This window comes from Podarcis liolepis (genome assembly GCF_965112155.1).
Source record: "Podarcis liolepis genome assembly, chromosome: 14".
Taxonomy (NCBI): Eukaryota; Metazoa; Chordata; class Lepidosauria; order Squamata; family Lacertidae; genus Podarcis; species Podarcis liolepis.
The window spans coordinates 53,255,599-53,283,336 of NC_139569.1; the positions used below are offsets into that span (position 1 = coordinate 53,255,599).

Below are 27,738 nucleotides of genomic sequence, written 5' to 3' on the forward strand. Positions count from 1 at the left end.
TGGACAACGCTAGGCTACCAAAAAAATGTCCGATTGAGCTCTCAAATGGATTACCCCTTAAAAACTGGGTACATCACGCTGCCCAACTGATGGGCACATATGACCTCTCAGTGACTGAGATCAAATAACTTCCCTTATATTCCCAGAAAAACATTTTTAAATGAACCATAAGGGCAGTGGCAATTAAAAACAACCTAAACTCTATGTACACATCCACATGCACCCCATTATATTTTAAACTTAGAGAGGCCCATGAACAAACACCTTATTTCAATGAACTGACTTTTGTACAACTTCGGAAAGCTTTTACAGAGTTACGATTAAATACAATAAACTCTGCTTATAGAGATGGGAGACACAGAGGCATACCAACAAACAAACGTGTTTGCATTAGGGGATGTCCTGAAGTAGAGGACCTTATGCATTATATCTTGCGCTGCCCCTTATATAATGAAGCAAGAGAATGATTTTTAGCACCTATAATGACAAGCTCCCCTGGCCAGAACCCCTCTGACATGATTTTATATCTGCTCGCAGACATAGATAAGTATGTGACCTGGCCTTTAGCACTCTTTGCAATCGCCGCTAGGAAAATTAGAGCAAATTATATAGCCAAGATAGCCACCAATTGTAAAGGAGATGAATTTATTTGACCCTACCTACAATTTATTTGACCCTACAAGCTAAAGGGTCATGCTGTGGGTTAAACCACAGAGCCTAGGACTTGCCAATCAGAAGGTCAGCGGTTCGAATCCCCGCGATGGGGTGAGCTCCTGTTTTCTCAGTCCCAGCTCCTGCCAACCTAGCAGTTCAAAAGCACGTCAAAGTAGATAAATAGGTACAACTCCGGCGGAAAGGTACACGGCGTTTCCGTGCGCTGCTCTGGTTCGCTAGAAGCGGCTTAGTCATGCTGGCCACATGACCCAGAAGCTGTACGCCGGCTCCCTCGGCCAGTAAAGCGAGATAAGCGCCGCAACCCCAGAGTCGGCCACAACTGGACCTAATGGTCAGGGGTCCCTTTACATCAAGATATATTTTATCTTTATCACCAAACTCCGAATATAATTGCATACTGTATTAATTAACATTATTTTTAATATATTAGTGGACATGTGGTGATTTTAGCCTATAAATTTGTTCAAAGTCTTAACCTGTATATTAAGGTACTTCTATAGCTCTGTTTAGAGTAGGTAATGTTTTGATAATATAAATGTTTTAAGTTTTTTCTATTAATTCAGCATATTTCCTTTTAACTTGAATGATTCTGTGTACATTGCAGTATCCTTTGGCTATGTGCAATAAAACTGACTGACTGACTGACTAGTTGCACAGGTAAAGCTGCAAATGTCAGATGGCTGGAGCCTCTAAGTTAACTGGTGGAAAAGAAGCGTGAAAGTAGAGCTGCAAGAATGGATAAGCTTTTCCAGGCTGGGGGCTTGAGGTTCCTACCCATGTCCCAGGGCTTCCCCTTCAAGACTTCCCAAGTGGTAGGACCAGGAGCAGCCTGCTAGTGGCACAGGTGCCCCAGGTGAAAGCCCAGTGGTTCATGGGAGATGTACTTTTCAGCACAGCAGGGTAGGGACTGACTTCATTCTCCCCAGGCAACCCCATCCCTACTCTTACTACCACCCAGGACGTCAGGAAGGGAAACAGTGTTTTGGCAAGTAGAGGGGCTGGGAAGGAGTTTGTTCAGAGGGCTAGAGAAAGCAGGCAGGGAGGGCAGCGGGGAGCCGGGATTTTGTGAAGCCTGTCTCGCCAAAGCTTACATCCCAGCCCAAGTTGGAAAAGCAGTGTATCATGGGAAGCTGCCTTCTGCTGACTCAGATAGTTTGCACATCACTCTCAGTCCCGTCTGCACTGACGGCCACAGTTTTCCACGGTTTCAGGAAGAAATCTCCTAGTCCTTCCTGGAGAAGTTAGGAATTCAACTGGAGACCTTTGGCCTGCAAAGTCTGTGCTCTCTCTCTCTCCTTCTTCTAGATGGGCTCCTTTCCCAGGTGGATGAGCCCCATCTGCCCCTCACTTCCCTCCACAGCACGGGCAGAAACTGCCTTCTTGACCGTTGGACCCACTCTTGGTCTCATCTACTCAGTCCGCCAGTTCCAGCAACACAGGAAGCTCCCTTATACAAAGTCAGGCCATTGGTCCATCTCCTTCAACACTGTTTACACTGACCGGGAGCAGCTCTTTTGGGTTTTAGGAAGGATATTTCCCAGCCCCTACCTGGAGATGCCTTGCACATGCCAAGAATGTTCCATACTGCTTCCTCTAAAGTGATGCCAATGTGGCCACACAAGGCACATTTCTTTTCTTGCAGTCCCTGTACACAAGTCCCCTGCCAGTCCACCGGGAGGATGGGCCAGGCTGGGACGAAACAGTAAGACATGCCTTTCCATTGCAAAAAGCAGAGCAGAGCCATTTGCCGTCTCCCCCCATGCCCAGGTTGGAACGTGAGCAGCAGCCGTCTGAAGAGTTATTATCTGCACCCAGACATAACATCCTGGGCAAACCAGGACTTCAGCAGCCTCTCTCTCCTTTCCACGCCCTGCATTACCACCAACTGGTTTCTCTTACAACTGAGTATATTGCCACAGGATCCAGTTACGGTGATGGCAGTTTGCAAAGTGATGAATTAAGGACACTCAGAAGCAGGTAATGAACCTAAATCATACCGCAGGGCTGCACTCTTATACCAGGGCCCCCCATGCGGTCTGCCAACAAATGTTATCTGGCCCTCAGGTGACCCTACCTAATTTTAATTGAAGTGCAGAGAAAAAATGCCCACAATTTCATTCATTTGGGGAAATTCCCCCCTCCCAAAAAAGTTGAAAGAGTTGGAGAATATTGGGGTGCTCCAATGCATGCAGTGGCTACTCAAGAGGTCTGGATCATACAGTCAGGAACACCTGCATCCTGCTCTCCTGGGCCAAATTCCTCCCCTTCAGAGGGTGATGCCATGAATTCTGAGGAGCTGATGGAGTGGGATGGGGGAAGCAACACTCATGTCTGCTTGTGTGAGTTGCCAACCTGAGCTCCACTTCAAGGTGCGACCCTGAACTTGAACTCCTGCTGAAAACCCTCAACTGGCTGCAACCTCCACCTGGAACCCACCAGTGTGTGGGCCACTGGCTGAGTTCCTGAGCCAGGAAGACTCATCTAGACATACTGAGAAATGCAAGTAAACACTGTCTTCCAAATGGGGATGGACACGTGACAGGCACCATGCCATTCATCATGCCAGGAGTTAGGCCACTCTTCTTCAGCCTGCAATAAATCATGGAAACCCTGAGTCCACCTTCCATGTGAAGGCACAGGTTCATACAAGCAGCACCTCCATGACATGCTGGCTTAAGCAGGTGACCACCACCTTGCTTAATAATAATAATAATAATAATAATAATAATAATAATAATAATAATTTGTAGCCCATCCATCTGACTGGGTTGCCCTTCCACAGGAGGCTGTTCCACAGGGTGGGCGCCACTACCAAGAAGGCCCTCTGCCTGCTTCCCTGCAACCTCACTTCTTGCAGTGAGGGAACCGCCAGAAGATCCTTGGAGGTGGACCTCAGTGTCTAGGCTCCATATTGTATGTTATGATCTCCCATTTTGCAATCTGATGAATTGGTACCTTTTTCTCCCCTCCACCTTCCTTTGTTCCATACTGAGCATACAAATATATCATATGGCAACTGATCATCCCAAAGCTTCCTTCAAAATGTGAAGCGTTAAAATTAACTCATCTGTTGACTCAACCCAAGAATTTAGACTCCTGTATATAATGTCTTGAGTAGTCGATCACCCTGTGCATATATGAAGTTACAAGGCCATGGATATGATGTAAAGTAATCCTCAAGGTTGTGAGCAGGTCAAAGCAACCAAGCTGCAATGGCTCGAGAATAGACTCTGGATGAAGTCATGGATTGCCCTGGGAATCTATGGAAGAAGGGAGGCAGGGGGAGGTGGTATACCCATATAGCCAAATATGAAAACATTTTTAAAAAGAAAGAAGCTGAATTTACATGGAAGTGAGGAACCGATCTAAGCAAAGAAACGAAGCTCACAAGAAGCGCCTGGCTCTTGAGTCAGGCCAAAGGCCTGTCTAGTCCCTCATGCAGTTTTCACAGTTGTCAACCCGGTGGCCCTGAGAAGCCTACAAGCAGGACCTGAGGGCAACAGCCCTCTCCCCATTGGTAACTCCCAGGAAGAATGGAGGAATGGAGATAGTGCGGCGAGGAGGAGGCACAGCACATTTCCCCCCTCAAAAAGTTGGGCACCAGTTTGTTAAGGTTTGCTGGGGGTTGTAATTCTGTGAAGGTGAAAACTGCAGTGTCTGGAATTTTTTGAGAGAAAGAATCTGTTTCAAATCTGCTTTAAATGTATGGTGTGTACGCAGCCTTACAGCCAAAGTCAGTCCCCCCAGTCAAAGATTTTGTGGGGTTGGGCTGCAGAAGAATGGCAGAATGGAGACATGAAAAGTAATACCTTTAGCTCTGGCATGTTCACTATAAGCTGCATAGGTAGTTTAACATCTGGATTCTTCGTATAGTCCATAGGTACCATGTTTGGTGCCAGTTCGTGGTAGCGGCCGTGCAACCTGTAAACAAGCACACAGACACAAACAGAACAACACACAGAAGAGGCTGTAAGGAACTGTTTCCATTCCACAGTGCAGACAGACTCAGGCAGACATGCTGCTCTAAAGCCCTCTTTTATTGCAAACAAAATAGGCTGGGGATTGAGCTGCTGAGTCTTCCTCTCAAAGCAATTTCAGCTTAGCCCAAGACCAGGCATGCATGTTATGCTGATCATCTCCGCAGAAGGTCTGATTGTTGAACTAGACCAGGGGTCTGCAACCTTTAAGACAAAAAGAGCCACTTGGACCCGTTTCCGAAGGAAAAAAAAAACTGGGAGCCGCAAAACTCGTCATTATAAAAATAACTTTTTTGTCACTTTTTTATTATTTCTTCGTTTGACCCCTCAGAATTACTCCTCCTCATAGAAATAAACATTAAATTAACAAGTTACCTTTTTGTGTGTGTGTGTTCTTCACTCCCCTTCAAAACAATGACCAGCGTACATGCCCCTTACAATGTAGCAGGCGGGAAGGTGACGTCGGGACGGTGCGTGACTAATGCACGCACCGCCCCCATGCGACGTCACAGCCAGTACAGCGCCTGCCACAGTGGGGAGTGTCGGGGCGCACAATGCGCCTCCCCCCGTCGCTAGTATCCACCCCGGAGCCGCGGCAAAGGTGTCAAAGAGCCACATGCGGCTCCGGAGCCGCGGGTTGCAGACCCCTGAACTAGAGCAACGCTAGCAATGCATCCTCAAGAAGTCCCCGCTAGGAAAATGCACTAATAGCACTGCTTATTCTTCCAAGAGATGCTCACTTTTCTTGCAACCAAATCAGAAATAAGTTGCTGATTAATGGCACCACATATCTCTAGGGGGGTTGCTGCTTGGGGGGGGGGATTACTGTTTAATAGACCATGAGACAATTTCAGACCATGGTTTGGAACCTGCAAGAGGATAGGCAGGAGTCTTGAAACAGTACACCTTCCTTTCCCCTTTTCCATAATTTGAATTCCTTTTTGGGTCAGGAACAATTTGGGACACATTCTTTAAAGAGAAACTTTCAAGTCTAGCCTTTCGTTGTTATTGGCAAATAAATTTTGGGCAATCTGCAGATACCCCAATTGTGGTTTGTTCCAATTCCACACTAAACTGTGGAAAAGGAGTGGGACAAAGGGAAGTGTGGAGGAGCCCTGAGTGCAGATGACCCCTCAACCAGACAAGGGTGTCCCCTGTCCCTATTACTATTTATCTTGGTGTTGGAAATTCTGAATAGGAAAATAAGGAATGATTAAGTTATAAGAGGTATAGTATTAGGGAAAAAATCTTATAAATTGAGAGCTTACGCTGATGACCTTATCATTACTATGGAAAACCCCAAAGAAAGTTTGCCAAAAGTGATTGAGGTGATAAAAGAATTTGGACAGGTGGCCGGTTTTAAAATTAACTGTAAAAAAAAATGTTAGTTTAAAATACAGGGCTGGAGGAAAAGAATGAATTTCAAAAAATTACTGGATTAGAGGTGAAGAAGAAAGTCAAGTACTTAGGGATTTGGCTAATGGCAAAGAATATCAACCTATATCAGGATAATTCTGTAAAAACTTGGAATGAGATAAAAAGAAATTTGGAAATTTGGGGTGGACTACATCTTTCTTTTGGGGGAAGAATCTCCACAATTAAGATGAATGTCCTTCCGAAAATGATTTTTTCCCTCCAGACTATTCCGGTGTTAGGGGGAATGCGCTGCTTTAAGGACTGGCAAAGAGACATTTCAAAATTCACATGGCAAGGGAAAAGACATAGGATTAACCATGAGCTATTAATTGATGTTAAGGAGAGAGGGGGGTTTTCCTTGCCTGATATCAAATTGTATCACAATGCAGCATGCCTATCTTGGATCCGTGAATGGATAGTACTGCAAAACACAGACCAGTTGGACATAGAGGGGTTTGACAGCCATTATGGTTGGCACACATACTTGGCTTATGACAAGGTAAAAGTCCACAAGGGTTTCTTGAATCATATGATAAGAAAACCCCTTTACAAAGTATGGACTAAATATAAAGATTTACTTGAACTGAAAACCCCTTGGTAGCTTTCCCCTCTAGAAGCTTTTGCAGTTAGGCAAAAAATATGAAAAAGAACTGGGCAACTTATAAAACCTTGCTGGAAGAAAAAATTAATAAATAAAGCCTAAAGAAATTTGAGGAGATCCGAACACAACTAACTGATTGGCTCCAATATTCTCAACGTAATGAAATATTTAGAAAAGACAAACAAAGGGGTTTTGCAGCAGAGTTATCAAGATAAGAGAAAGATTTAATCCAATTGAAATAAAAACTTTTATCCAAGATGTATAAACTCCTCCTTGATTGGAAAGTCAAGGAGGAGGAGGTAAAATCAGTTATGGTTCGATTGGCCCAGGATTTTGGCTATAATATCCAAATGGATGTGTGGGAAAGACTCTGGAAGGTAGACATAAAATTCACTGCATGTTATAATCTGAAAGAAAATCTGATGAAAATGTTTTACTGATGGTACCTGACTCCAGCCAAATTAGCCAAAATGTATTTAAAAAATTGAATGTTTGCTGGAGGTTTAAGAAGTCAGAAGGTACAATGCTACATATGTGGTGGAACCGTGTGAAGGTTAGAGAATTCTGGGACATTATATATAATGAACTTTTAAAAAAATCTTTAAATGTTCATTCAAAAAAAACCCCAGAAACCTTCCTGTTGGGAATCATGTATAATGAGATCTCAAAAAAATTTAGAAGAATTTTCATGTATGCAACAACAGCAGCTAGAATTTTGATAGCAAAAAATTGGAAAGGAGAAGTGATACCCACCAAATTAGACTGGCAGGTGAAGATGATAGAATATATAGAACTAGCCAAAATGACAGGCAGTTTAAGAGATGATTCAAAACAAAGATTAAATAAAGAATGGAATGTCTTTAAAGAATATTTACAGATACATTGTAAAAACGTAAACGCTTTGATGAGTCTAGACTGAACCTTGCAGGACAATATGGAACACTAATAAATAAAGTGATAATTAAAATTAAGAAATGATAATACAAAGTGTGAAATCGAAAATGAAGCCTAGAAAACATTGTGGAATGAATGGAAATCAAAGGAACATGTGATTTGGGGGGGGGTTGTTCTTTGGTATTGTTACTGCATTGTTTTGTTTTGTTTTTATTGTTTGTTTGTTTTTAAAGTATTGTTTCGATAAAGTACCGTATTTTTCGCTCCATAAGACACACTTTTTTCTTCCTAAAAAGTAAGGGAAAATGTCTGTGCGTCTTATGGAGCGAATGTGTGGTCCCTGGAGCCGAATTGCCCGAGGGCAAAAAGCAGATCGTGCTTTTTTTTTTCTTTTTCTTTTTCTTTTGAAAGAGGGAAGTGGATGTCGAAACAAAGCTGCTGATTGTTTGCCGATCGGGGAGAGAGATAAGGGACGCTAGAGATAAAGGAGTCTGCCTGGGAGGGGGGAGGTAAGGACAGCAAACTTGCAAAGTGGGGAAACAGGAAGAGTAAAGCAATAAGGAGAGAAATTAGAAGAAAAGGGGGAGCAAAAAACTGCTCCAGCTATGGAAAAGACCCTAAGGCAAACAAGAGGGAAGGGAGGGTTGAAAGGAAACAGCTAATCGGTGAGATCAGAAGAGAGATAAGGGATGCTAGCGGACGCTGCCTGGGAGGGGGGAGGTAAAAACCCATGGATCCTCAGGATTTTTACATTGGGTCACCTCAAATTCACCATCAGATCACACAACATGTCCATGGCTACAGCCTGCACCAAAAAAATCACGCACCCACTGTTGCCTAGGGCCGCAATGGAGCAAAAACGTGGTTACAAAGTATGGATCCACATGGATCCTCAGGATTTTTGCATTAGGTCACCCCAAATTCACCATCAGATCACATGGCCACAGCATGAACCACAAAAATCATACATCTACTGTTTCATTCAGAATATATTTTTTTCTTGTCTTCCTCCTCTAAAAACTAGGTGCATCTTATGGTCAGCAAAAAATACAGTGTTAGAGAGAGAGAGAGAGAGAGAGAGAGAGAGAGAGAGAGAGAAGATGATCCCTCTGCCTACCCAGACAGGAAGTCCCTATCCCACTGTCAGTAGCTAACTTAAGTTCCATTCTGCCTCTTGATTGGTTGCTAGTCTTTCCAGCTCTCACTGGTTGCCGGGGAACCAGGAGGTGGACCCAGGGCCTGCTCATTTCAGCTGGTGCATATTGGGACTGGTAGGGTGAAAGGCAGGGAGACCAACAGCAGGTGGCGCCAGAGCCAATGCAGGTGAAGCCAGCACCTGACGGGTTGTAAGAAACAAGTCAGGCAGGTGGGGGGATGGCTGCAGTTGGCAGGGCAGTGCCCTCTTTGCTAGGCTGTAAGGCCAACTCTAGCCGGCTGTGCAGACCTCTGCCACCTTTGTGACAAGAACTTCCCAGGAGGCAAACTGCTGGGAATGGAAGATAAAAGCTGGTAATAGCTCATTGATTAGGAAGGCTTGAGTGGCCATTAGGCCATGAGCGATTCTGAGCATCTCATTATGTCTCCTCCACAACAATGCCAGTCGATTCTGGCCTGCAGAAGAGATTGCAAACCAGGAATGTGCATGGACAGGGGCGGGGTACATATCTCACCATTTCCAGAGCCTCGGATTTGAGGAGGATCCTTTCCTTCCCCCTGATGCCCCACCACCACCAAAAAAGGAAACATCAAACCCTGAGACGTGAACCAAACAGTGTTTATGAGATTTAGTAGAAAACTGCTCCAGCATACATTTTGCGGTGCTTGGTGCATTTTCTGCAACTGTTTTCCTCACTGGTGATGGGATTTTCTCATTTTCAATGAGAACATATAGTCTTACATTCCTAAAATGTGCCTGAGGCCCTCTTTCTCCCACCCAATACTGCTGAACAGCCACACTGTGCCAAGAAACAGAGGGGACATTTATCATATGTGGTGGTCATGCAGAGCAGCTAAAGAATCTGGTGAGATTATTTATAATGTGATAAAAAATGTTTAAAAGTTAATTCCCAAAAAGACCAGAGGCGTTTCTCTTAGGAATAATTGAGTCAGATGTTCCTAAGAACTACTGTATAAGAATTTATTTCACTATGCAACAACTGCAACTCGAATTGTATATGCCCAAAAGTAGAGGGAGGGAGCAGTCCCAATGAGAGAGGAATGCTGAAAACGATGAGTTGGTGAGTCTAACCAGCAGAATAAGAGAGCAAGATAAAAGAGTATTTAAAGAGGATTAGAAAAATGTTTGTAGAATATATGAAGAACTACTGTAAACAGGTAAAAACGTTAGCAGGTATAGAATAAATTCTGCAGTACAAAATATGCAGAAATGAAACGAGAAACGAGACAATACGGAGTAATAAACATATGCAGTAGTAAAAGAAATTAGAACCCACGGAAAGGAGGAAGGGAAGTCAATGTTCATTTTTTTTAAAAGATTGCAAGGTTATATTAAAATTGTAATGATGTAACAATATAAATAAATAAAAATTTAAAAAACAAGAACACCACCACTGTGGGAAGTATCCTGATATTGTAAGGTTATTACTGATATTTTTTTTTTTACTTGTAAGCTGCTTCAGAAGAATTTGCTACCTTCTAAAAGTGGGATAATGGTGCTGATAAGAAATTTTATTTACATATTTTTTTCAAACTCAGAAGTGATGGATTTCAATTTTCTCTGCATAGTAGTTTGTAAGATTTTTCTCTTTCCAACCCACAAATTTAGGACACATGAGTAGAATCCTTTTGACTTTCTGAAATCCCAAAGTCCTTCTGGGATTCAACTGGAGCAGAAGCAAAGGGATGCCAGGAACTCGGAGCAATGATGAGGTGGAGCTGAGGGATTCCACTCAGACCTATCCAATCCCTGCTCTGTCCAGACGAGCAGCTTTGAATGTGAGGGGAGAAGGGGCCAGGTGAGGTGGAGACACAGAAACTGGGCAGCTATCCAGGATAAATATCACATTCAGCCAATGGATGGGTGGGCCATGTTCAGTCAGCAATTTGCCAGCTGACTGAACATTCCATTTTCATTTGTGATGCTTCTGCAGGAGAGCAAAAGCGCATTCCTGGGCACCTGGATTTGCTGAATTGGGTTTCTTGTCCTGAAGCCTAAAGGGAGAATTTTTTTAAAAAACAACAACAGATGGGCTGGGAAATGAGTAGGCATTATTGGGGGGGGGGGAGAGATGTGATGGAGAGAAATGATGGCTTGTGGGTTTTCTTTTTTCTTTTTTTTAAATTATGGGCTGAAGCTTTGGACACCACAGCAACTCAAGTTAACTCTGCCCACTTTGCATACAGAAGGGTCTCCAGCTGAATGTCTGGCACCTCCAGTTAAAGAACTGGGTCTCAGGGCTGGGAAGGGAGGTTTGCCAGAGACTGGGTGCCAGCTGGATCAGACCAGCCTTCCCCAGGGCTCACTGGTAGAGCATCTGCCTTGCAAGCAGAAGGTCCCGGGTTCAACCTCCACCCCTCCATGCAGGGTGCAGAGGGACTCCTACCAGAATCCTTGGAGAGCTGCTGCCAGTCAGTGTAGAGAAATACTAGGCTAGAGGGGCAGGAGGGGAGCCCCAAGAAGCCTCTGGCTGGTGAGGAGACTGAAGAGGTCCCTTCAGAGCTTCCTTGGAAACTCCTGTGATGGACAGCAATCAAGCTTGGCTCTTCTCAAGATATCCCTGGGACACCAAAAACCATAAATAACACAGAAATGGGGGAAAGGCTATGGCCAGACAATAGCTGATGTCAAAAAATTTACCTGTGTCCAGAGGCGTAGGAAGGGGGCGGGGGGCGCCCCGGGTGCCATCATGGAGAGGGTGACAAATGACCAAGGAACAATTACTGCCCTACTAGGGTGGTTCATAAAAAACTTTTTTTTAAAAAAAGGTGCCTGCTCCAAAGGTCTTATCTTAGTACACTGGGGATTATATAGCTATATGTGAAATTCCATGCATATCAGTTAATATCTCCACCCTCCTCCACGAAAATAGCTGTTTACTTGGTTGTTTCCCTATGTCGTGAAGGCTGAAATTTCCATTCAGTGGAGCAGGGTCAAGATATTAACTGATATGCAAGAAATTATATAGCTATATAATCCCTAGTTTAGTAAAATAAGACCTTTGGAGCAGGCATTTTTTTTAAAAAAAAGTTTTTTATGACCCGTCCTACTGTCCCACCCTCCGCTTGGCTTCCCAGGTCCTGGAAAGTCGGCCTAGGGCAGTGTCCCCCAACCTTGGGCCTCCAGCTGTTTTTGGACTACAATTCCCATCATCCTTGACCACTGGTCTTGCTAGCAAGGGATGATGGGAGTTGTAGTTCAAAAACAGCTGGAGGCCCAAGGTTGGGGAACACTGCCCTAGGGGAAGAAAATGAGACGCCACCGAGTAGACTAGGCCTTGCCTTGCCTTCGCCCCGCCCCCTGCACACAGCCGATTGGCCAGCTGGGTTGGGGGCGGGGCGAAGGCAAGGCAAGGCAAGGCAAGGCCAAATCTACTCGGCCTCCTTTTCTTCTCCTAGGCCGACTTTCCGGGCTGCTGAGGAGGCCTGCCAAGGCCGCTGCCTGTCCTGCGCACCCCCTTCGGGCCCAAACCCCCCTCCGAAAAACTTTTGCTGCCCCCCAAAGTGGAGCGTGCGGGACAATGGCAGCGCTGTCGCCCCGTTTTGCCCGCGTGTGGCGCTGGGAGGAGCAGCTCAGCCTCCCCTTGGCCCCCAGCCTCCCCTGCGTGAAGCTAGGACCCCCCAAAGCAGTTGTGTAATTAAAAGAAGATGAGAAAAAGCAGCAAAGCTATTCTGTGGCTAATTGACCAATTAGGGTCTAATAATGAAGTTCACACTTTTGACAACCAGTCTGATGCTTTTGCAGAAAAATACAGTGGTGCCTCGCAAGACGAAAAGAATCCGTTCTGTGATTCTCTTCGTCTAGCGGTTTTTTCGTCTTGTGAAGCAAGCCCATTGACGGATTAGCGGATTAGTGCTATTAGCGGCTTATCTGCTGATCGGATCAGCTGATAAGCGGCTTAGCGACTTAGAAAAAGGGGGGGAGGAAAAAAACCTGCAGGAACTCGCAAGGCATTGTCGTCTTGCGAAGCAAGCCCATAGGAAATTCGTTTTGCGAAGCACCTCCAAAACGGAAAACTCTTCCGTCTAGCGAGTTTTCCGTCTTGCGAGGCATTCGTCTTGCGGGGCACCACTGTATTCCCAGACACAAGACTTTTATATTTTTATTTCTTAAGCCGTTTCAGTCTCCCGTTGTTATGTACTAAAGTTCTCACCCTGGGCCAGCAGGGGGATACTGTAGATAGTTTTCACTCAGGTCCACGTCAGTTATTTTAGGCGGGAAACCCTGGGTTGTTGTTGCTACAATGTTGACAGCCGGCTTCCTATAAAAGCAGGCCGGCTGAGCTGTTTGCTGTTCAGTTCTGTCCAGCTTACAAGAAAGAGCTCTTCTGGAGAAATCACTGTGTCATCTGCTATGTTCGCCCACAACTTAACACCCGTCTCAAGGCTAAGTACAGCAAACTGTACATTCACACCCCTCTCCCCAAGGCTGGATTTTATTTACTTTTGTGTGCTAGTGTATCTGTGTCTCCCTTGTATCTATTAGGGTCTATTCTCTTGCCTTTCCTTTGATGCTACTGATTACTTCTGCTGTTTTAATTTTAGAGAAAGTGTTTAATTTAAAAAGGATCTGAACTATAGAATAACAGTGGTAACAATACATTGAAGACAAGTAAATCTTTTGGGGAGGGTGGTCCCAGAGCCCTAGCGCCCCCACCCCAAAGAGGATCAAATGGGCAGACTTTGGCACTCTTTTGTCCTCCCCTCCCCCAAGGTCTTTCTCTCTATCTGCGCTGGCTCCCTGCCTGTTACGTTACATGCGAGGAAACCCATGTGGGGTTCCTCTCTGTGTAAAGCCTAAACACAATCCATCCTGTAGATTTAAGTATCTGTCCACAGTTGGCTACTTGTTATCAGAGGCTCAGAATCCATATTCCTTTGTAAGAAAATATGAAATAACGTAAAACCATTTTTGAAGGGGAAAATTTTTTTAAAAATCAATGGGTAGGGGGGTGACAAGAAATTTTCTGCACCAGGCCCACTCTGGAAGAATGGCAGACACAACTGATAGACTACATGGAATTGGCAGAAATGACTGGCAGAATTCGAGACCTGGGAGAAGAGACAGTGGAAGAGGACTGGAAAAAATTCAAGGACTATTTGCAAAAGCATTGTAAATTGTATGAATGTTAGAATGATGCAGGACATATAGACAATATGGCATTAGTGATGTAGTTGAAAGGAGTATGAAAAGAATTGAATTATAAGAACAAAGGTGGAATTTGAATAACAATATTATTATGTCAAGCTTAATACCAAAATATTTGTAACAAAGGGTAAAATCGGAGACATAATAGTTGAAATGTACAATTTAAAACAAGTTTTGAGAGAAGGGGACGTATTGCTAAATATGACTTTATAAATGGGAACACAGAAAAGGGAGATGTGAGGGAGTCGAAAAAGAAGGTTATGGAAATTTGGTCTATGAAACTGAATCATTTTTTATACCTTTTATATGATTTATTTTGGTTTGTTGTTCTTTTTTTGTATGTCTTTTTTATTTTGGTGATGGTGTTTACTTATTGTTTATGGGTGGAGTATATGTATGGTGTTATATTGTTTAAAACCCTTAATAAATATTATGTATAAAAAAAGAAATTTTCTGCACCAGGTACCACCTGACCTTCCTACGCCTCTGTCTGTGGCCTTCCAAAAAATCCAAAGCTGAAGCAATTCTCCTTAGGAGTAATTTCATGTTGTGACAGACAGACCCAGAACCAATTAGCTGGCTCAGTGGAAAGCAACACGGCCCCTCCGTGAATCCATAGGCAGGAGGGTGTTGCATCTCTCAGAGGCCAAGTCCCGAGGTGCTATGTGCTCCCATGGATGTTGTGCCGCATACACTTTCAGAGATCCATGCTCCAACTGGGATGCCTGCTGAGCTACCCTGAAAAGCCTGCTTTTTATCTCCATCTATTGCCAGTTACTAATGGGATCTTGGAGCACATTTCTTTCTTTCTTTCTTTCTTTCTTTCTTTCTTTCTTTGGACAAGCATCAATCATATTCCCTCATTAAAGGTTTTCTTCAAATTATCATTGAAAGAAGAAGGAGACAGGCAAAAATCCATTAGCCGGGAGAGGCTCCCAGATTTAATTATTCCACTCTCTTGAACATTTTTACAGGAAGGAGAAGGTGGAACTGGGCCATGGAGCCTGACCCTAGGTCCTTTGGGAAAGGGCAAGGTGGGGAGTTGTCATCTTGGAATGAAAGTCCACCCCTGGCTACTCATCACGGCTGCAGTTAATCTCAAGATTTTGAATACCAGTACAGTGGTGCCCCGCAAGACGAATGCCTCGCAAGACGGAAAACTCGCTAGACGGAAGAGTTTTCCGTTTTGGAGGTGCTTCGCAAAACGAATCTCCTATGGGCTTGCTTCGCAAGACGATAATGTCTTGCGAGTTCCTGCGGGGGGGTTTTCCTCCCCCCCCCGTTTCTAAGCCGCTAAGCTGCTTATCAGCTGATCCGATAAGCCGCTAAAAGCCGCTAATAGCGCTAATCCGTCAATGGGCTTGCTTCGCAAGACGAAAAAACCGCTAGACGAAGAGAATCACAGAACGGATTCTTTTCGTCTTGCGAGGCACCACTGTAGATGATGAGCAGCCATGAAAGAGAGAAGTTGTTCGGGGTGCAGAACCTCCTTCAGTCCAAGGGCCACATTTCCACATGGGAAAGTTTTCAGGGGCCAGAGGCAAAAGCAGACAGAGCAATGGGTGCAACTCTCACCTTTGCACAGGAGGCTGCATGCCAGCCACACAAAAGCCAGAGGTTCAGAAGAGCATTAAGAGCTCTGCTGGATCAGGCCAATAGCCCATCTACTCCAACCTCCTGTTCTCAAAGCGACTACTCAGATGCCTGTAGGAAACTTGCAAGCAGGATCCCATCCCAGTGTGAGAATACTCCCCCCCCCCATGGTTTCCAGCAACTGGCATTCAAAAGCAGGGCAGAGAAATAAAAGCATACACGCACCACACACAGCCTCTTCAAAATGATTAATTAGGTTAATCTCACACCTGCCAAACAAAGAATGAAATTCTAGCACTCTTTCAAAGAGACTTGGCAGGGGAATGGAAGCATCTTTTGGAGGCAAAGAAAACTTTGGAGAAACAAGAGGTCCGGTTTCAACAGAACACCAGTTTGAGAAGGATGGGGGGTTTGGCTGAGCCATGCAAAGATACAGCATACCTAGCAGACAGAAAATGTTGGCTGTTCCTAAGGGGAAATATTTGTGAGGAAGGGTCAGCCAGGCAGGGCATCAATAAACCAACGGAGACTGTACCCATTAGCACAGTTCCCTTATTCCACCCTCCAGTGCCTGCCTGACACATTCTCTTCTCCTCAGACTATTATGTTCTTTGTGGGAACTGAAAGTCCTGCAGCCTTGGCTGGACAGAGAATTATCATTCATTTTTATTTTACCTTTTAGGTACACTGAACACAGAAGTGACACCTGTTTTTGCTGAAATGAATACATATAATTCTAGGGAGGGTCTACACTAGCTGGCACTGCTGTAAGTGCCACATAAAACCCTTCTGCACCTGCAAGAAATTGATCTCTGGGTGTGGCAGCACCTACTCTGTGGAACTCCCTGCCCATTGACATCAGGCAAGTGCCTTCGCTGTACTTTTTTCAGTGTCTGCTGAAAACATTTGTGATGAGACCAGCCTGAAAGCATGAAGACATGACATTTCTTCTGGTATGGGAAACATCTGTAAAAGGGAGCAGAGACTCCTTGTCTGGGTCATCATCATCTGAGCGTGTTCATTGATCGGCATCTCAGGAGTCTCTCAGCTAGGAGGGCAGGAGCAACCCTGGCCTGAGTTCTTGGACAGCAGCTGACAGCCAGAGTAGACAACACTGGGCTAAATGGTAGGAAAGCCAGACAGTGCCTGGAAGCAGGACAATCACTCCATTGTAGAAAGTGTGGTTTGTATGGTCCCTGCTTCATAGATCCCTGGAATCTCCACAATAGATAAGGCAGGAGGTGATAGGAAAGACCTCTGCCAGAGCCCTGGAAAGGGCACAGCTAGCTGGGCCTCATCCACTCTTAGCTTTGCTCCGTGTTTCTAGGCACACGCCAAGGCTTTCCAGGTCCGTCTCCAAGGAGGGGGTTTGTTTGTCCCAGCACTTTCCCCAGAAAAACCCACATTTTACCGCTGAATTGGAGCAACCAGCTATCAGGTTCTGAGAATTGCTGCTTGCTCCAATTCAGCGGCAAAACACAGGTTTTCCAAGGGAAAGCACCAGGACAAAACAAAGCGCTCGGAGCTGGGCCTGGGAAGCCAGCAGATGAGTCCTCAGCAGAGACAACGGTGGTCCAGATCAGGCAGACCAAGGCGGTGGCCGCCAGATGGTGTCAGGCAGCAGCTTGCCCTCACTGGGATCATCTTCTCCCTCTTAAACCAAACCGATAAGAACGCAAGAACATGCAAACAGCCTGCTAAATCAGGCCTAGGACCCATCTAACCCAGCATCCCGTTCTCACAGTGGCAGATGTCTGTGGGAAACTGGCAAGCACAAAAGCCCTCTCCCTGCAGTTTCTCGCAACTGGTATTCAAAGGCATCGCTGCAGAGGCAGAGCATGGCTAGCAGACATCCACAGCCCTCTCCTCCGTCATGAATTGATGCAATCCTCTTTAAAGCCATCTAGGTTGGTGGCCATCGCTGCCTCCTGTGGCAGGGAGTTCCATAGTTTAACTGGACTGCATGAAGAAGTCCTTTCTTTTATCTTGCTTCACTTGGGTGGTTTCTATATCACCAAGCATTACATCTCAGTACACAAACCCTTTCTTCTAAAAAGAAGCACCACCACCAGCCCCAGCACAAATTAGCAGAGCAGAAGGAAGTGTGATCTGCTTACCGAAGGATTTCCTTTCGTGTGAAGAAAGTGCAATCCTGCAAATGAGACAAAAAGAGAAAGGAAACATGGTGTTTTCATTGGGAAGGTGGTAAGAAAAGTATTGATTGATTTGAGAGGGTGGTGGTGATAATTTCATTTATGAATCGCTTCCTGTGTGGCATCCAAAAACAGCTGGCATATAGAAAACATTTAAAACAATGGAATCTGTAAGAACAATTAGAAAACAATTACATATAGAGAAACAACTTAAAACAACAACAGCACAATTATGTTCTGTGTTTAAGAAAATGCTTTATTCTCTTGCTAACTATGCTGTTTTAAATGTGTATTCTACATTTGACCTCCTTTAGTAATGTCTTATTTTGAAAACTTTAAGATAATAAAAAAGGTTTGCTGCATAAAATGTCTTGTTTTGAAATCTTTAAGATAAAAAAGATAATGGAGCAAGCTTTTTCCAGCTCTGAAGGGCAGGAGTCAAACAAGACAGGAGATTTCGACTAAACCTCAGGAAGAACTTTCTGACAGTAATTGCTGTTCAGCAATGGAATGGTCTCCTTCGGGAGGTTGTGGACTCTCCTTCCTTGGAGGTTTCTAAGCAGAGGTTGGGTGGCCATCTGCCAGGGATGCTTTCTGGCTGAGAGGACCCTTGGGAGTCTCTTCAATCTCTATAATTCTATGATTCTATGATTTTACAATATTTTACTTTTTTGTTAATTATGTTGCTTTGAGTTTATATTTCATGTTTGATCTTCTTCTGTAATGTTTAATTCTAAAAATCTGATGTTTTAATGTTGATTGCAAACTACTTTGAGGTATTAATGTTAAAAATATAAAGTGGTATAGAAATAAAATGAATAAGAATAAGAAATAATAATTAAATAAAAACAGCAAGGATAAAGCTCTCTATTTAGAAGAAGAACTTATTCAGTAGTTGCCAAAAAGACAAGACTCTAAGAACATGAGCAGAGCATCTGCTGGATCTGGCTGTTAGTTTCTGTTTGCCACTGTGCAGTACTTTGAGTCACAAGACTCTGTTTACATTCCAGAGACATTCCAGGCTGTTGGAAGTCTCACGGGAGACGGATGTGACGTTACTGGTTTCCTGTTCCTTTTCTTTTTTTTTTCAGTTGCTCTCTGCTTTCACAGAGAGAGGATGTGTTTTCTGTCTGCATAGCTAGGAAAATAAAACTCTTTGCAATGTAGCCATAAATCTCATCACTTCCGCATGCTGCTTTGATTCTCTGAGTAATGGGGAATGTGCCTGGAGCCTTATCAAAGGCTCAGGTCGTTAATCACGTCGGAGGCGATTCCGGAGGAGCTCGGCCAATCGCAGGTTCCAACATTTTTGGTTATGGGCCCAGAAGAACGGAATGCAGCTTATCTTCTCTGCATGTCAAGAAGATTGATGAGAGGTATGTGCTCTTGCCCCGGGAAGCCTGCCAGTCCCTTTGAACTTCTAGCCAAAGCACTGACCAATTGTGGCAGAAGCTCAGGGGCATGCAAAGGCCTCAAGAAGGGTGCTTTTGGAATGCAGCTGCTTGTAAACAGACAGAGCCTGCTTCAAAATAACACAGAAGGCTAATGCCAGAATAATGGAGGCCCTTCAAAATGCGATGGCAATTCCGAAGCTCACAAAGAGGAATTATCAGGACTGGGTGCAGTATGCAGAAGCTCTGCTAAGAAAAGAGGGTCTATTTAATGTGATAACAGACGCCCCGCCCTCCCCAGCTCCAGTTACCGAAGCATGGGACGCTAAGGATTCCAAAGCAAGGGGAACTCTGACGCTGATTGTGTCCCCTGAAGAGCTATGTCTTTTGCGTGACAAGGCCTCAGCCAGAGAGATGTGGGACAGTCTCCAACAGTCACATTTAAGAACAGAGGCGGGAACTTCTTTGTACTTTTATGCCAGGTTGCATGATATGGCACTTGTTGATGGAGCAGATGTACGTGCTCACCTGATGGAAATACAGAATCTCAGGCATGAGTTGCAACAGCGTGGAATCACCTTTCCAGAAGCTGTGTATTCCTTCATGATTCTACATTCTTTGGGTTCAAGCTGGGAAGTGATTGCCAGCCAGCTTGCTGTTTTGCCTACTACTCAGCTAACGGTAGCACATATTACTGCTGTGGTGTTGAATGAAGTGGATCAGCATAGTGCTAGCTGTATCATCAAGGGGGAGTCCTCACAGACGTCATCCCAGAATGCAGTGCAACCACTAGGTGCCAAAGCTTTGAAGTCAGTGAAATGCTACTCATGTGGACGTCTTGGCCACGTGAAGAGGGAGTACAAACATCCCAAGGCCAAGACAACAGAGCAGCGCAGAGAAAGCTCAATGTGTGGAAAAGGCAAAGGCAAAGGGCCAATGTCCAGGACAATGCAACACAAGGCTATGGTCTCACGCTTCACTCCAAAGGTCCAGAAGACGTCTAGATCTTTCTTCATCGTTGACTCGGGAGCGACCCAGCACGTCTGCAAAGACAAACACCTGTTCGTGTCCTTTACTCCACACAAAGGTGCGATTCACCAAGCGGATGACCACACGATCTCCAGTCAAGGCTATGGAACGGTTGTTCTTCACAGCTTGGGTGCATCGATACGCAACATTCTTTTTGTTCCGGATGCTGCACACAGAGCTTTCCAATCCTTAACAGTAGGATTGTTGACTTGTCTGCTTAGCAAATTCGTGCTAACTACAATGTCAGGTCTTGAACATCTGGCAATGAAGTTTAGTTTGCCTAGCACACTTCTGTACAGTGTAGTGTCAGAAAATGCTTCTTCAGTATCATCTACCTGATAACCTGTTGTCATTGGTGTGTCTACAGGATTAGCATCCATCAGGCTTAGTTTGGTTAACACATGAGCAATTTTCTGTGACTGGTGTACTAAAATATTGTTGTTGTTTAGTCGTTTAGTCGTTTAGTCGTGTCCGACTCTTCGTGACCCCTGGACCAGAGCACGCCAGGCACTCCTGTCTTCCGCTGCCTCCCGCAGTTTGGTCAGACTCATGTTTGTAGCTTTGAGAACACTGTCTAACTATCTCATCCTCTGTTGTCCCCTTCTTCTTGTGCCCTCAATCTTTCCCAACATCAGGGTCTTTTCAAGGGAGTCTTCTCTTCTCATGAGGTGGCCAAAATATTGGAGCCTCAGCTTCACGATCTGTCCTTCCAGTGAGCACTCAGGGCTGATTTCCTTAAGAACGCTATTTGAAAGGCACTATGCATTACAGACAGAGATTTAACAATCAGAAGTCTGATGGTCTTGAGATATTTGCTGATGCGAGTTTTGGAAGTGACACTACAGACAGGAAAAGCATGTCTGGAGTTTGCTATATGTACAACCAGGGTCTATTTGATTGGTCGTGCAAGAAGCAAACAACAGTAAGCTTAAGTTCTTGTGAAGCTGAACTGAATGCACTGTCTTATTCACTTGTGGATTGTGAATGGTTGTTACAATTGTTTAAAGTCATGAGAATTCCTGTAAAGTGTCCAATCCAAGTTTATCAGGACAACAAAGCATGTTTGGCTTTGCTGACTTCTGAAGGTTGTAAGCAAAGCACGAAGCACTTGCAATTGAAGCTGCAACATGCTAGAGAATGTGTTCAGAAAGGACTCGTAACGGTCTCCTACATGCCAGGTAATGAAATTCATGCTGATTTATTGTCCAAGGATGTTTCGAAGGATCAACACTGTACCTATGTACAGAAATTGGGTTTGTACTGAGATTGTACTAATACATTGCCCAGTGATGTTCACAGAAAGGGGGAGGATGTTAGTTTCTGTTTGCCACTGTGGGATAAAGCTCTCTATTTAGAAGAAGAACTTATTCAGTAGTTGCCAAAAAGACAAGACTCTAAGAACATGAGCAGAGCATCTGCTGGATCTGGCTGTTAGTTTCTGTTTGCCACTGTGCAGTACTTTGAGTCACAAGACTCTGTTTACATTCCAGAGACATTCCAGGCTGTTGGAAGTCTCACGGGAGATGGACGTGATGTTACTGTTTCCTGTTCCTTTGTTTGTTTCAGTTGCTCTCTGCTTTCACAGAGAGAGGATGTGTTTTCTGTCTGCGTAGTTAGGAAAATAAAACTCTTTGCAATGTAGCCATAAATCTCATCACTTCCACATGCTGCTTTGATTCTCTGCATAATGGAATGTGCCTGGAGCCTTATCAAAGGCTCAGGTCGTTAATCACGTCAGAGGCGATTCCGGAGGAGCTCGGCCAATCGCAGGTTCCGACATTGGCCAGGGGCCCATCCGGTCCTGCATCCTCTTCTCACAGTGGCCAACCAGGTGCCCCCAGGGGAAACCCGCAAGCAGGATGCCAGCCCAAGAGCCCCCTCCTGTCCCGCCAACAGCCTCTTCCGCCATGAAAGCCTCCCATCCTCTTTTAAAGCCATCCAATGCCTCCTGGAGGAGCAAGTGGCATAGTTTGTCTGTGTGTCGGTGGGGAAAGTACTGCACTTTCTCTGTCCTGAATCTTCCAGTGTTCAGCCTCATTGGGTGTCCATGAGTCTGAGTATTATGAGAGACGGGGAAAACCTTTTCTCCACCTACTTTCTCCATTTATATACTTCTATCATGTTGCCTCTTACTTGTCAAAAGAGACGGTGCCTGTCTGAGGGTTTTACCTTTACACCTGGCAAAGTAGCCAAGGAGGGGTGGGGGGTTGCTTGCTTCTTTGCTGCAAACATTTCTCCATCTCTCTTCAGCCTCCCTGGCTGCCAGCACTTCCTGGGCTGAAAAGGCCCCATGGGAGGAGTCTTGAACTGAAGTGCAAGAAGCCAGGAAGGCTGCAATAGTCGGCACGCCAGTGAGATGCTTTACAGAATGAAAGCAAGAGCAATCACAAATACTGCTTTGAGGGGTTTTTTCCAATCAAGTTGTATATAAATTTTATAAAAAGGTTAAAAAAAACATAATCACCACCCCCAGTCAGCTTAAAAGTTAGGTAAGCAAGACCGAAAAAGAGCCCCTGCACTTCACTCATGAGAGTGAATTATTTTATTTTATTTTATTTTATTTTATTTTATTTTATTTTATTTTATTTTATTTTATTTTATTGATAGAAGAAAGGTCCACCATCTGAAATCCTGGAGAGCCACTGCTGCCAGTCAGTGTGGTCAGTACTGAGCTCTGTGGTCTGACTCAGTATGAGGCAGGCGCCTGTGTTCCTCTCCGGTGCCAAGGGTGCAAGAGGTGCTCTTACAGACCCCCAAACACACAATCAGGATGCCCCAATAAACTAGTTTAATTCTGACTAGCTAAACATGTTCTAATTTGCCAGCCCTAACTAACCATAAGAAAGGAAAGAAGCTGAACCAGCAGACCTGGGCTGGGCCAAACTGGTTTGGGTTTCAAGGCCCTCTCTGTGCCTAGTGGAGCATCAATTATTAAGCCCCCCCCCCAAGTGATCCGAAAGTGAGGCTCTTTCCTGGACTTGTATTACGTGGCACAGGGGGAGGGGAGAGCAGGCACCTGGTCGGTGATGTCACCTGGTCTGAATCGGCACAAAGGGAAATAAGAGCTGCCAGGGCCACATCTGCCTTCATCCCGGAATGTGCAAAACACCTCACTTTTTCAGAGCTATCACTTCAGGGAGCTCCATTTCAAAAGGCTGGCGCAAGGTAACAAAGAGAAGTGGGTTAACTCTTGCAAAAGCAACCTGCTGTGTAATTATATCGGCCTGGAGAAGCAGCCAAGGCCAGTACTTAACAAGAAAGGGAGTGGAATGTCATCCAAATGTCCAAGTCAGCAAGGAAGAAGAGAGCGGCATTGAGCTCAATCAGGGATAATAATAATACTGCACTACTGCTGGGGAGGAGTATTGTGATGCCCCATATAGGCCAATTCAACGCTCCCATCTGCGGAACTGGCCCTGTTGCAGACGCCACTTATCATCATCTCTTCCACATTGGTAGGGAAGAGATCCCTGATTGTGGCAGCTCCTACACTTTGGAACTCCCTGCTCACTGACATCAGGAGGGGCCTTCCCTGCACTCTTTTCGGTGTCTGCTGAAAAAAACATTGTATAGACTAGCCTACCCACATGTTTAGCAACTTAGAAAATTCTTAGCCTACTTTCCCCCCAAAAGTCATAAATTATTATTAATTCTTTTTTATTGATAATTTTATTGCTATATATTTTAGGGAAACCACTTTGAGGGGTTTTTTTGGGAAGGTTACAGTCAAGCGGTGAATTTAAAACATACGTTCTTCCAATGTCCTACATTGGTAAATTTTTGGCAGAGAATAGAAATGACTGACTGTGTAGAAAACTCTTAAATTTGCAGAGCAAAATATACTTTTGAATGATATATCCAATACAAAGGGACAATATGAATGGACTCTCCGTGCCCTTACTATGGCAAAAATACAGGTATTGATGAACTGGAAGAATAAAAATGAGGTTCTCGTCAACGAATGGAAAAAAGATATGTATAAACTTGCAACACATGAACAAGTTGCGTACAAACATAGACTTGCTGTGGACAAATTTTACGATATTTGGAAATCATTTTTATAAACACTGTATTAGGTTAGGTTTAAGATAAGCACAATAACAATCTTGTAATGTTTATGTTTTTTGTTTGTTTTTTACATGGGTGCTCTTTTATTATATTACTATTCATGTCTTATTTTACCTTGCACAGTTGTAATTTTATACTTATTTTTCAATAAAAAAAATCTATCTAGCTATCCATCAAACCGTGGATTTATTTTATAAAATAAATCCTCATCACAGGCTGGCTAGCCCAACATTCTGACAGTGGTCTGCTGAAAGCCTCTGAGTGCTCAGAAGCAAAACAGGAACTGCCTTGACTTTTCTGTGAGCCACCCTTAGACCCCCAGGTATAGGGCAGTATAATAATGATGATGATGATGATGATGATGATGATGATGATGATGCCTTTCCCCAGTACTCTGCAAGGATAGGAAAACACAAGAGCCCTGGAAATGCTTCTTCTTCCCAGAGCTGCTTCTTAGGGCGGATATGGCAGAAGGCAGGGAGACAGACAGAAAGGGAAATCCTACCCTTGTCCCTGCTGTTGGGATGGCAAGACAGAATAAGGAGGGAGTAGACAGCCTGGAGGTTGTCTGGAGGAATGAAGAGGGAGCTTGGTGGGGCAGTGCCCCATTGGCCCATACAGAGCAGCCTCCACTGATTCTTCCAAATGACCTTCAGTCCCAGAGGGCCATGTTCCCACCACAGGCCACCCTCCAGGGGCCAGGGGGTCTCTTCCAAGTAGGCGTGGTCAGGGGTAAGAGGAGTCAGAGATTTCTGTGCCTGCCCCCAGCTCTTTCCTCTCCACAGGCAGGCAAGCAGCAGAGTCACACTTCAAGGATACATTCCAGCCTGTCCAGGAGGCAAATGAAGGGCTGCTGGGGGGGGCTCCCAAAGGGCCTGAGCTTCTGATCTGACCCCTGCACTCACATCTGGCCCCCTCTGTTTTGCAGAGACATTTTGCCTTGAAAAGTGGTGAATTGTCAAATGCCATGGACTAGCAGCTTTAAACCGAAATCTGTTTTCTGTGAATTTGTCCAGACAGTTTACCACAAACAACTTAGGTTTTTATGTAAAATCATCCTGTATACAAACAGAGAACTTATTTTCTGAGTGCCAGTCCTTTCCTAGGAATAAAGTCACCAGCCACACTCAGAAAGGGGGCTTTAAAAGACTTGCAGTGAAACACCAAGTTATGCAGAAGTACAATAAAAAAATGGGAGGTGGGCTAAGACCCCTTAGCTAGGGCATGAAACAAAAATAGCCCAGTGAGAACTGGGCACTGTTAAGCAGGCATGGAAAACCAAGGACGGGGGGGGGGGGTGGAATAAAGCATCACAGAGTATCCAGCATGGCTGACTGGCCCCCTAAACTGGAGCACTCCACACTATGACATTTTGCTGCAGACCTCACTTGTTAGATTGCTAAAAGCCACTAGAAATATGTTTAGAACCATTGGACGTGCCAGACAATAAAGTAGCCTTCACCTGCTTCCTAAAAGTCACCAGACACTTGGCACAGGTAGTGAAAGTGGGGAACTTCACAACTGCAGTGCCACCACAAATAAGGCCCTATCTTCATTAGCCACCCCCAATTTCAGAGGCATACAAGGCACCATTGGTGTGAACGGTTGTTGTTTTTTGTTGTTGTTGTTTAGTCGTTTAATCGTGTCCGACTATTCGTGACCCCATGGACCAGAGCACGCCAGGCACTTCTGTTTTCCACTGCCTCCTGCAGTTTGGTCAAAACCCTATCCAACCATCTCGTCCTCTGTCGTCCCCTTCTCCTTGTGCCCTCCATCTTTCCCAACATCAGGGTCTTTTCCAGGGAGTCTTCTCTTCTCATGAGGTGGCCAAAGTATTGGAGCCTCAGCTTCAGGATCTTTCCTTCCAGTGAGCACTCAGGGCTGATTTCCTTCAAAATGGAGAGTTTTGATCTTCTTGCAGTCCATGTGACTCTCAAGAGTCTCCTCCAGCACCATAATTCAAAAGCATCAATTCTTCGGCGATCAGCCTTCTTTATGGTCCAGCTTTCACTTCCATACATCACTACTGGGCAAACCATAGCTTTTACTATGTAACAATGAAAAGGTCCCTGCCCCGAGGAATGTGCAATATAAAAATTGGCACAGGGGAGGCAGTAGAGCAGTGGCCAAGCTGGCTGGGAATGATGGGATACTGTATGGTGTTCCAACAACTTCTGGAAGTCACAAATTCTCCATCCTTGCAGGACAGAAATAGGAGGGAGAGAGGGGCAAATAAACAAGGAGGGAACAAGGGATATTTAGCAGTATTGCTCACGCTGTGCCTCCAGACTCTTTCATGGGCAGCCCAAACCACCTGCCTGTTTCTTTGCTTCCTTGCTTTAATCTACAAGATGTTTTAACCACCCTGTTCATCAAGAAAAGTCCCAGGGCGGTTTGCATATCTGTCCAGTTAAAGCAACACACAATAAAACAGTTTGACTGCAATTCTCTGCAGCTTTCAAGTTGTAGCCTGAAATTATTTTACGTTATTTATTCTATCTAGGTCATCATGTTTTACAAGCCAGCTCAATAAATATTAAATATCAGGTTTAAGATGTCAAGTTGTAGCCAACTCAGTCCTATACAGAGTACACCCATTGAAATTAACGGCATACATGAGCCATGCTTGTTAACTTTGGTGGGTCTACTCTAAGTAAGACTAGAATTGGATCCAAGCCATTATCTAGAAAATATCCTGCTCTTTTAAACAAATCTTTGGCCAATTCCACCAGGCAAACACAAAGCCAACTTTACCTTCCAATTTATTTTTTATTTATTTTTGTAGCAGCTGGAGCTCTGGCAATTGAATTCCAATTCAATTAAAATGTTTTGGCCTGCCTGGCGAAAGATGGAGATGAATCATCCACATCTGATCAGGCAGCTTCCCTAGGCTAGAAAATTGCGCCAGCCTTGAGAATGACTTAATGAACACATTAGACTTTCTTCCTCTGTCAGGAAAGAAGTGGATGGAGTTAATTCAAAACACATGATTTTGCAATCTGTCCAGAGGGTTGATTGATTGATGGATTGCATTTATATCTCATCTTCCCTCCAAGGAGCTCAAGGTGGCTTACAGAGTTCTCTTCCTCCCCATTTTTCCTCCCCCAAACCCTGTGAGGTAGGTTAGGCTTAAGGTGAGTGGCTGGCCCCCAAGGTCACCCAGTCAGGGGCATAGGAAGGGGGATGCAGGGGCTGTGGTGTGTCCCGGGTGCCACCCTGATGGGGGGGGGTGACAAAATGGCCGGCGGCACTCACTGCAGGGCCTGCAGCGCGCACAAGCCATGCATCTTGGCGCCCACAGGCTCCGCGCTGTCCGCCGGCTGCTGTAGGGCGGCTGAGGCCCCACGGCACGCTCCATCCCTCCCTGTGCTGTCCCTATAGGGACGGGATGGGGCATGTGGCGCCCATAGGGAAGCCCCAAGTGGCTGAGAGTCTTCCTCTGCCGCTGCACCCAGTGAGCTCCAAGGCCAAGTGGGAATTCAAACCCTTGTCTCTCGCAGATCATAGTCTGAGTCTCTAACCACTACACTACTTTGGCTCTATTGATATGATATAATTTAATATATTTGATTTAATATATTAGCTATATTAAATCCTGGGAAGGGGGAATCCTATT

The 27,738-nt window shown here is 44.8% G+C and overlaps 1 protein-coding gene across 4 annotated transcripts in view; it reads right to left on the reverse strand.

Moving 5' to 3' along the window:
* The window catches only part of CIB2 (calcium and integrin binding family member 2), a 44,537-nt gene that overhangs the window by 11,338 nt on the left and 5,461 nt on the right, over positions 1–27,738 (reverse strand). For 2 of the 4 annotated variants that reach the window (XR_014519284.1, XM_083476035.1), the window contains exons 2-3: positions 17,599–17,633; positions 4,485–4,596 (exon numbers count right to left, since the gene is read on the reverse strand). Coding sequence is in view for 3 of the 4 variants with exons in the window: in XM_083476035.1 (XP_083332161.1) it covers positions 4,485–4,596; positions 17,599–17,633 (147 nt within the window). In the remaining variant the exon portion in view is untranslated. Of the gene's footprint in view, positions 1–4,484; positions 4,597–11,380; positions 11,820–17,598; positions 17,634–27,738 lie in introns of those variants that run through there. The other 2 variants (XM_083476036.1, XM_083476034.1) reach the window with 2 other exon arrangements.